Source organism: Miscanthus floridulus, chromosome 6, assembly GCF_019320115.1.
Source record: "Miscanthus floridulus cultivar M001 chromosome 6, ASM1932011v1, whole genome shotgun sequence".
In the NCBI taxonomy this organism is placed as follows: domain Eukaryota; kingdom Viridiplantae; phylum Streptophyta; class Magnoliopsida; order Poales; family Poaceae; genus Miscanthus; species Miscanthus floridulus.
The window spans coordinates 66552004-66562514 of record NC_089585.1 but is presented as its reverse complement, the minus strand read 5'-3'; the positions used below and the strand labels follow the sequence as shown (position 1 = coordinate 66562514).

At 47.0% G+C, this 10511-nt stretch overlaps 1 protein-coding gene across 1 annotated transcript; it reads left to right on the top strand.

The window, feature by feature from the left end:
- Positions 1-204: 204 nt before the first annotated feature.
- Positions 205-9479, top strand: LOC136456077 (uncharacterized). The gene is made up of 8 exons (XM_066455839.1): positions 205-7142; positions 7254-7560; positions 7637-7703; positions 7777-7989; positions 8073-8454; positions 8536-8797; positions 8875-8960; positions 9036-9479. Exons 5-8 carry the CDS (start codon positions 8239-8241, stop codon positions 9090-9092), a joined length of 621 nt encoding a protein of 206 aa, XP_066311936.1. The 5' UTR covers positions 205-7142; positions 7254-7560; positions 7637-7703; positions 7777-7989; positions 8073-8238; the 3' UTR covers positions 9093-9479.
- Positions 9480-10511: the final 1032 nt, after the last annotated feature.

Here is a 10511-nt window from a genome sequence, read left to right as displayed (position 1 = left end):
AAAAAAATTCGCTGAGTGCCCAGATCTGAAACACTCGGTAAAATAAAAAATATCTTTTTTAAAAGAATGAGAAGAAAAAAAATAAAAAAAAACTTTACCGAGTATCTAGATTAGAACACTCGGCAAAGAAAAAAAAAAATTTACCCGAGTGCCGCAGTCTAAAACACTCAGGCAAACAAACAAAATATCATACTTAACCGGCGCTTCCTCTCCTTCTGTCCCCACCCCTTCTTCTTCCCCTCTCCTCTTGGCCCCAGCACCCCCTCTCCTCCCGCCTGCGCCGCCTCCCTCCCCTCCTCTCCTAGCAGCCCTCTTCCCCTCCGGTCGCCGCAGAAATCTTCGAATGCTCCTGTCGTCCTCCGGGATTCATCACGTGTGTTTGTATGTGATTTTTGTGCTACTGTGTTCTAGTTTTCCTCCTTTTTCGTTCTTGCTTCGATCTGTTTGATTCGAGGTTTTGGAGGTGTTTCGGTCGGCTAGATTCGTGCAATGATATGTGCTGATGTTGCTCTATAAATGAATTCGATTGAATCAAGACGAGAGCTGATTGTCGGTCTTGGGAAAAGTTTTCGTTCTTTGGCTTCGATCTGAATTTTCTGGAGGCAGAGTTCAAATTGGGCAATGATTTCTTGAGAATAGCTTCCCTCCTCCGCTGTGATTGTCTGTGCAAAATTTGGGAGCGATTCGTTTTGATTTGATCTAGTTTTCATTGAATTTTTTGGTCGCGTCCCTTTTCTGCTTAAGTCCGTCGGCTCTGTCCGACGTCCGCAGGAGCGCACCCAGCGCCCGAGTCCGTGCTCGCTAGCGCACAGAGCACACCGGTGTGGTACCGTTGTTGGGCCACCGGATTCAAGGTCCAAAGACCCTGCGCTGTGCTGGTACGCTCCCTCCTCTCTCTGTGTTTCTTCTCTTTCTCTGGTTGATTCGTGAAAAGGAGTCGAACTCCAGGAAGCAGTCCGCCGCTCCCAGGCTGCTCGGTCCGACTCCCTCCGTGTTCCTGCTTCAGGCACATGAGCGTAGGATCCACTAGCTGCAGGTGCATCTCGCTGTTAGCTTTTGAGCGGCAAGTGCAGCAGTCCGTGCTTATTTTTTGATTGGTCAACAGTTTACTAGCATCTCTTTCTCTCTGTTCGGTGCCTGATCGTGCTCAGCTGCAAGAGAAATTAATCCAACAGTTTTTCAAGCACTTGCGTGTGATCAGCTGTATAAATTCTATATTTCTTCTCCTGGACTTATATATGCTAGAGTCGGTGAAGTGGATCTCCTGGCAGACCTTCAGTTTTTTGTTTGGTTGGCTGCTTGTAAATTATTCTCCAATTAGCATGAAACTGTCTGCGTATTGAAAATTATCATGTATGATAGCGAATTGGGAAGTGATAGCAGCTTGTTTTGAAGAGCCAGTTCTTGCGCTACTGTAAGCAGCACACAGATGGTAGCTGGCGAGTGTAATTCCTAATTATTTTTTTTTTGAAAATATGTTTGCTGAGTATAATTTCAAAAAACACTCGGCAAACAACAATGGTATGCCTGAGAAAAAAATTATTATTTTTCTTTAGAAAATAGGTTTGCCGAGTGTAATTCCTAAAAACACTTGCAAACAATAATCCTTTGCTGAGTGTTTTTATAAAAACACTCGGCAAACCACTTTTTTTTGCCGAGTATTAAATTTGACACTCAGCAAATCATTTGCCGAGTGCACGATAAAAAAACACTTGGTAAATAGTTGTTTGCCGACACACAATGTCGTGTGTTGTATGTCGAGTGTTATACTCGGCAAAGCAGTTGCCGAGTGTTTTAGAGACTTTGCCGAGTGCCCCTGGCACTCGGCAAAACTAGTGTATCCCATAGTGACGGGTACTCGTTGACTCGATTGTTCCAAAGTTGGATGCCGAGACACCCCATCGGCCTGTGCAGCTTCTGCCTGCCACTCTTCTCACTCTTCTTCTGAAGGTTGACGGCGAAGAAATTCCTTCACAAGTCGAAGTGGGGGCTGATCTCCAGGAATCATTCGCACAGCGTGATGAACGCCGCCATGTGTTGGATCTGCTAGGATTGAGATGTTGCAGCTCAATCTTGTAGTAGTGCAGCAGCCCTCGAAGGAATTTGTGCACGGGGTTACGAGCCCCCGCTCGTAGAAGTGAGCGAACGACACTACGTAGCCGTCGGGCGGCAACGGCAAATCCTCTTCGTCGAGCAGCAACCACTCCTCGGCCGAGGTTCACACGTAGAGAAGACCGCGATGGACGAGGCACTCCATGCGCTGGAAGGTGATATCGAAACAACACCACGGATCCATTGGAGGTGGGGACGGATGGATGCGGGCTCAACAGCGGTAGAGATGTGGAGGTAGGAAACATAAGCGATGGCGGCGATGGCGTGGCTGCGGAGGCAAAGATGCAACATATGGAACCCGGGGGGTTAACCCTTTGGTTTTATAGGGGCGACAGGTGCGAGAAAACCAACCGCCAGCCTAGATCTCCGTGCCTGCCATGACCTGTCACCGCGTCACATCATCGGGTGTGTGCATGCAACATGTGGCCATCCCCTCAGAAAATGCGTCAGACGTTTTGTCTTCCTAAACGGGCCACAACCCGCCACGGGTAAGAGGGATACGGAGCTAAAAGACGCCTCTACGGTCCGTCTAGGCCTAGGAGTTCGAAGGTTGGCCCATCGATGGATTCAACAACCGCTCTGGGCACCTTTAGAGTAAGGAGTGGAAAAGGATAGGCCCGCTAGTGGCCAGTACCTGGGCAAACGAGCGCTGCAGGCATCTTGGCCCACGTTCGAGTCTTGGCTAGATATGATCCATGGTTTTCCTCGAAGAGAGGTAGAGAGCCCTCGGGACCGGTCGAACGAACCCGAGAACTATATGGATTGATCGCTGAGAATCTGGAGTCGGTCACTAGCTGACCCAAGCCGGATCCCCACAAACGGGATGTCGGGGCCCCACTCGTACTAGGCCGTTAACAGCTCACTGAGTACTATGATTTGTCCATAGGGGAAAATCATAGCACGGCTCAACCCATCCGTTTATATCGGAAAAACGCTTGAGGGAAGACGATCACAAAAATGAACTGACCCCCAATCATACCCCTGCTACAGGTGGGGGCTCGAGGAAAGTTAGACTCGCAAGGAGACCAAACACGCGGTCGCAGAACGACAGACCCCCGAAGGTTTCGATCACAACGAAAGGGAATCGCCGTCCCCAGAACATGTCGTGGACGATGAAAGAAGGCCAAGGCCCTCAGAGTCCTCCCATTTAGAAAAACCTCCGAAGAAGTATTCTACTATTCCATAGGCTCGAGGCTACTATTGGGGACCAATACTAGGGTACTCGAAGGGAAGGAGCTAATGGTCATCAACATTGATTCATCCGAGCAGTCAAGAGCACAACTACAGCTCCAACCGACCCCCAGGTGCACGGGCCCCGCCTCGCCTGGCCTCTGGAGAAGGGCTCTGCCTCGCCTGATCCCATGGTTGTGCGCTCCGCCTCGCCTAACCTCTGCGGGAGGGCTCCACCTCACCCGACCCCAAGGTCATGTGCTCCGCCTCGCTCAACCTCTGGGGGAGGGCTCTGCCTCGCCCGACCTCTGGGAAAGGGCTTCGTGTCGCCTAACCCCAAGGCCGCAGGCTCCGTCTCACCTGTCGATCTTTGACCACCGATAGCCTGCCCTGGGGGTACCTAGGGCAGTATGTTCGGGCTTCAGCGTATGTAGAACTCGATGGTTAACGCAAGAGACAGTCGATTTATCCTGGTTCGGACCCTTGATCTCTGATCGAGTAATAGCCTTACGTCCAGTCGGTGTTAGCCTTTACGTTGGCTTGATCATAAAGTGTTGTGTTGTACAATTGTTCTCTGAACTCCTGATTCAAGGAGCCCTGCCCTCCTTTATATAGTTAGGAGGCCAGAGTCCTAGTCGGTTTATAGTGAGAGTCCTAGTAGGATTACAGGATAATACTACTACTAAGATTACATGGGAAGAATCCTAGTCAGGCTAGTTCTTCTCTCTTCCTTGCGGGGTATCCCATGGGTCCGGCACCGACAAGCCCCTGGGCACTTCATGGTTGAGTTCTAGAAGCCTCGTCTTGTCCCTTCAAGTCTTGTCCCTTCAAGTCTTGTCGAGCAGGAACAAGCGTCGTCCGAGTGCTTTCTTGAGCAAAACCGTGTAGCACTTTATGAGACCTTCGCGTGGTGTGTACCTTTTTGAAGAAAAAAGTACCCCCATTTGGATGTAGCCCTGAGCCTCTTGCTGTTTGGCACAAGGAGCTTGAGGGTCTTTTCTTGAAATCTTCCTGATTCTTTGGTGAAAGGTTCCCTGGCTTCCTTGTTGAAAAGAGCTCTGATTTAGCTGTGTTCGGGTTCTTTTTGTCAGAAAGAACTCAGATATAGCTATGTCCGGGTTCTTTTTATCTTATGGCCTTGAAGTCGTCTGTCTTGAAGAAGTGTTCTGAGTGACGTGCGCTTTTTTGAAGAAAAAAGTGCACTCAGTGAGTGTAGCCCCTGAGCCTCTTGCTATTTGGAACAAAAAGTTGGTGGGTCTTGAATCTGAGTTGTTCGAAAGAACTATATACCTCTCCTTTTGCTGCCCCTGCGCATATGTCCGGGTTGTTTCTAGACTTCTGGTTCTCGATGTACCTCTTTCAGATTGTTTGCACTTTGTCTAGATTTTTTCTGAACGTGTATGTACCTCATCCGTACTGTTTTCTGATCAATCCGGGTTCTTTCTAAATTTGTCTTTGTACTTGCAGCACCTTTTCGAGGCTGTTTTCTAATCGATCCGGGTTCTTTCTAAGTGCTTGTCTTGGTTCTTGCTGCACCTTGTCGGGGTTGTTTTGTTCAGGAAGAACTCGGATGCAGAGTCTTGGCTTATTCTCTGGTAGTCTGCTGTTGTCAGATATAGTTGTATGGTGGTAGTTGAGTATAAATGTCTTTTGTTCATGGGTTGTACTGTGTTGGTATATTCTTCCGAATATGCTCGTCTTAGAGTACTGTTTCCTCTCGCTTGAGTCTTCCATTATTGAGCCCTGTCTTTTCACTGTGTCCTTTGTTAGGCTTGTTTCGTTGGTACTCCTAGTCCATGTGCACCGCTCCTTCGATCTATAAATACCCTCCCGGGGTGTTTGTTTTCATTCATTGAACATTCTGTTGAAACCTTCGTGGTCTTGAACATGGTAGTTTGCGAAGTAGAGTAGCCCCCGGGCGTGTTTTATAGTTCCTGTGTGTCTTGTCGTAGCTGGAGGAAGTCTTGTGATAGGGATTAGAGGTAGGCTAATTCCGTAGCAGCATTGTACCAAGATGTACATGGCGATAGTTGGAGGAAGTCTTATGATGTGGGCTTTGTTCCTTCATCTGGCAGTTATGGGTTGATCCTCGTCGCCTGTCCTGAGACTATCCAGTATAGATCAACACCATATCCAACATCACATCGGTCTTGGGTAGACAGATGTCTGTCGGCCTTCTCTGCTCCATGTTGTCCCGCCGTATTGCTGATTTCTGCCTTGGATGCACTATGTCCGTCCTTTAAAGAAAATAGTGTAGCCGATGGCGGTTTGTCCTTCTGAGTAGCAATTTGGGACATATAGTTGTTCTAGAGCCTAGCCGTGTTCGGGTTCCTCTTTGCTACTTTGCTTTTCGTGGTACCGAGTTCGTTGGGTCTTTGTAAGATTTGTAGTCTTCTATTTTTTAAGTCGCTTGTAATAGAAAGAATCTTGTCTTCTGAGTTGTCATTTATTTTTCTGCTGTAGTCCCTGTTGTTCATGAGATTCCCGAGTTCTTTCCGTAATAACCGAGTTCTTATGTTCCTTGTGAGGTAGCCCTTCTTTTCTTCATGGTTGGCGGGTTGTTTTTTGCAGTAATCTGATAACTCCGCCGTAGTGCTGGATGGATAAGTCTGAAATCTGTCTGTTGAATTGTACCGTTGTGTAGATTTGTGCCCTCCGTCATTTTAGCTGTGTTAGTAAATGGACCGTTGTGTTCTCACACGGTGCTTTAACGAGCCTGGTGGGCCATTTTTATCACTATAAAATCTATTTAAAGACCCTTCATCTTCTTTTTCTCTACTGCCCATCTTTTGTCTTGAAACCCTAGCTCTTAGAAATTCGCCGTCGCCATTGTCGCCGCCGTCTTAGCACCGCCGTCCAAGCTTTCTCCTCCCCTAGTTGCTTTTTTGCCTCCGTTAGTACGTGGGTAAGAAGAAGGCCGTGAGCAAGTCCTAGTCAACCTTCGTGGATGAGGAATCATCACTTTCCGTGATTGAGAATCAAGAGTTCGTGGCCATGAGGGCTGCCTAGAAGGCTTGGCCGGCTTTGATGACGACCGAAGATCAGCTTCGGGAACTTGTCAGCGATGGTTTGATCCAGAGCAAAGCCATTGCTGAATGGAGAGTTCTAGGTGAGCATCGGGTCCCTGCTCTAGGTTCTAGTGAGATCGTTCTTTTTGTCTCCTTCATTCGTGCTGGACTTTGCCTTCCTGCCTCTGCCTTTTTTCATCTATTTCTCAACTATTTTGGGATTTGCCTAAATCATCTTGCTCCCAATGCAGTCCTTCACCTCTCTATCTTTGTTCATCTTTGTGAAACTTTCCTTGGATTTCCCCTTCTCTTTCTCTCTTTCGCTACTTCTTTCATCTGAAACCCCAACCCCGCCACGAAGACACCAGTGTTCTTGGTGGCTGCGGGATTCAATTTCACCAGGGTCTTAAGAGCAAGTTCTTTGACTATGACCTGGTTGATTTTGTGAGGGATTGGCGTGCCGACTGGTTTTATGCCGCTAATCTGATTCCTTCTCTTGTTGTTCACTCTGGATCTAGTCCCTTGGTTAATGACTGATGGGATAAGAACCCTGTGACGACTGCTGAGGTTTAGGTAATCCAGCCATTTCTTGATAGGATAAGTATTCTGAAACAGTAGGGCTTGACCGATTTCGGTATTGTCTCAAGCTTTCTTCATCATCGAGTTCAGCCTCTAAAGGAGCGAGAGCACCTTGGCTTTGAGTATTCTGGGGCTGAGGATCCTTCACGCATGGTCCCAGCCCTTGAGTTGACCGACGAGGAGGTACTCGAGTGTCTCCAAAAGATGCTAAAAGGAGCAAGTGTTGTCCCGCTTACTGTCTCCGAGTTCTCTGTCAACAACCCGCCTCCAGCTGTAAGTTATTTTTTCTTCGTGCAAAAAGTTGTGTGGGTACTTTCAGTATTTCTTTTGCTATATCCATTTTTGCTTAACTTTCCTTGTCTTGTTGTTTTATTCTTTTTATAGGAATTGGGGCGCAACTTTGTTGACCCGATCCCTCTTGATGTCCTCCCTGCCGTGGTGAATACTGGGGAGAACCTTGCTGGGGCTTCTGTAACCAGTAACTTCCCAATCACCACAGTGTTTCCTGGAGTTTCTTCTGGATTTGTTGATGTATATGAAGAATATATTCCTCGTCTAGTCCCTCGAGGTCCTCGTAGTGTCTCAAAGAGGGGATGAGCGGATGGTTCTTCATCTAGTTTACCTGCTTTCAAGAAGTCTCGCCAGCTAAGTACTCATCCAGATACTCTAGTTGTAGCTAGCATGCTCTTAGGTGAGCATATTAATACACTCTGTCCCTTTGTCTTCTTGTTTTTATCTTGAACCGAGTACTTTTGTTCCTTTTTCAGCTGGTGCCTTGGTGGCCTTGGTTGAGACTGAGGAAGAAGAGGATGATGGTGTGCCCCTTATGCGGCGGTGAGTTGTTTTCTTATTTCCCTGCACTTGAAACCTTCTTTTTATTCTGACTTTGGTCTTTATCTTTTTGTAGTAAATGGTCGTCGGGTGTGAGTTCTTCTGAGGCTCCTGCTCTGGGTTCTTCCATGGCTCCAGAGCCGGGTTCTTCCGTAGCTCTGGTACCGAGTTCTTCCGGGGCTCTGGTACCGGCTATACTGCTCCTGCCGCCTAGTGGCGGGGACGTTTTTTCTGCCATGGTTCCTCCTACGAAGTCTTCTTTTTGTTTTACGAAGAAGAAGATAGCTGGGTGAGTGGATTCTGGTTTTATCTCTTTGCTTCTGTTCTCCTTTTCTCTTGTTCTCAGTGGTGAGTTCTTTTATCAACTTTTAGGCCTTTGTCTTCTCTCGTCCCCCCGTCGACTTCTTCTCAGCCTTCTGTTGTGCCACCGAGTACTGAGCCTTAGGACTCGCAACGCACTGTTAGTGAAGTGGTTGTGGGGGCGACAAGGCCTTCTGGTGATGATGCCGCTGCTGTCTTGGTTGCCCCAGAGGTGACCATGGCCATTGCGGTGGACTCATCTAGGGAGGCAGTCGGGACTTCCCATGATGTGTCCTTGGTCTCGTCTTCTCCACATCAGCCGTCTTCTCCCTCCGCTCCTCTTTCTACTAAAGATGTGGTTCATCAATTTGATGCCACTCATCAGTTGTCAGAGTTGACCGCTTCTTGGGGAGACTTCGCAACCTTTGCAACTTCTTTTGGAGAAAAACTCCAAGTAAGTTTTTTGAAGTTCTTTCTTTGGGTGTTCGTCTTTCTCCTATTCTTATGTCTTTTTTCTCTCTTTCTTTTTGTTTAGTCCTTCTCTCGGGACCATACTAGCTTCTTCTTCTCATCTGAAACCAAGAAGAAGTTGTCTTCTAAGCTGAGCACCTTGAAGGCAGAGCTGGATCTCTACCATGCCGAGATGGAGGCTGAACGTCAAATGCATCAGAAGGAGGAACAAGGTCTTCGTGCCCAGGTTATTGAGGCCAAGAAGCAGAGGGATGCTGCCATCCAGGAGGCTTCAAAGAATTCAGAGGTCATGAAGAACTTGGAGGCTACGAAGAAAGAGTGCAATGGTATTGCGAGTTCTTTTGTTTCTTTCTATATTCAAACTTTCTTTTCTGCTGACTTGTTTGTTTGGTGCCTTGTTTAGCTCTACGAGTCAAAAAGCAGAAACTCTCGGAGGGCATTGATGAAATGAAGACTCTTGTTTGTTCTAGTCACAACAAGGCTGAGGAGGTAATTACTCATGCCGAGGAAGAACTTGTGCTTGCTAAGTTGATTAGGCGTGGAGCTAATAGAGATCTTGTGTAGGCCCAAAAAACTATTGAAGACTTGTCTGGCAAGTTGGCGACGGCTACTAAAAACTAGAAGGCTTTGTGTAAATCTTTTCGTTCAGTAGCCGACGTTCTTCGAACTCCAGCGGACGATGGGCAATCTTGGGCTCAGTTAATTCCTCGAATTCTGACTCGTTTTCAAGAGTTTGTGAAGAGGTGCGCCCAACTGTGTACCAAGAATGTCCTGGCTTAGGTTCGGGTTCTTGCTCCAGTGGCTCCTTTGTCCAAGATAGCAGAGGAAGCTGATAGTCAAGAGTACATTGATGCCGTTGAGAGGATGGAGCCTGAGGTTGAAGACTTAGCTAGTAGAATTGTAGATAATCTTAATATTGTTATCTCTCCTCCTGATGATGAGGCTTGATGTATTTGACCTTTATGCCCGTGCCTTGTAATATGACATTATGCTTCTTTTGAATGAAGATTTTTTGTTGATATCTTCTCTGCCTAGATGCCTTGTTTATTCCTTGGATGATTTGTCTAACTGGTCAGAATTACTTGACTTGCCGAGTACTTTGTCTTGCTTTCGTCTTTGCCTTGTAAACAACTCTGTGCGCTATCTTGACAAACTCTCTTGATTTATCGAGTACTTTTTTGTCCCATGTGAACAACTCGTTATATATTGTGTTGACAACCTTTCTTGATCTATCGAGTGCTTGTCTGATTTGTCGAGTACTTTTCTGTCCCATGTAAACAACTCGTTATATATATAGATCTTTGTGTTGACAACCTTTCTTGATCTGTCGAGTGCTTGTCTGGCCTTCTTCTGTGCCATGTAAACAACTCATTATATGTAGGTCTTTGTGTTCTTAGGTATCTCTAGTGTAGCCCCCGAGCCTCTTGCTATTTGGAACAAGTAGCTGGAGGGTCTTGTCTTGAAATTACTCTGGTCTATGCCCAGGCTAAGTTTCAGTCATTTTGCTTTTTGTTTCGGGTGTTAGCTCGTTAGCTACCCTCATCGGCGGGCTCAAGCATCTTTTTAGCTATTTTGCTCTCGTCTGGGATGCTCAGGCGTATTTTCAGCCATTTTGCATTTTATTTCGGGTGTTAGCTTGCTAGCTACCCTCATCGGTGGGCTTAAGCGTCTTTTCAGCTATTTTGCTCTCGGCCGGGATGCTCAGGCGTATTTTCAGCCATTTTGCTTTTTATTTTGGGTGTTAGCTTGTTAGCTACCCTCATCGGCGGGCTCAAGCGTCTTTTTAGCTATTTTGCTCTCGGCCGGGATGCTCAGGCGTCTTTTTGGCCATTTTGCTTTTTCTTTCGGGTGTTAGCTTGTTAGCTACCCTCATCGGCGGGCTCAAGCATCTTTTCAGCTATTTTGCTCTTGGCCGGGATGCTCAGGCGTCTTTTCAGCCATTTTGATTTTTGGAAACAACTCAGGAAAAGCCATGATGAGACATATGTTTGTCGAGAAAGAATCATCTTTATTGATCATTAATATTGATATGTCATAATG

Coding starts and splice junctions, on each gene's coding strand:
- LOC136456077 (XM_066455839.1), top strand. CDS start 8,239: ATGGCCATTGCGGTGGACTCATCTAGGGAGGCAGTCGGGACTTCCCAT. Junction 8,455..8,535: donor CTTTTGGAGAAAAACTCCAA/GTAAGTTTTTTG, acceptor CTTTTTGTTTAG/TCCTTCTCTCGGGACCATAC. Junction 8,961..9,035: donor GTCACAACAAGGCTGAGGAG/GTAATTACTCAT, acceptor GATCTTGTGTAG/GCCCAAAAAACTATTGAAGA.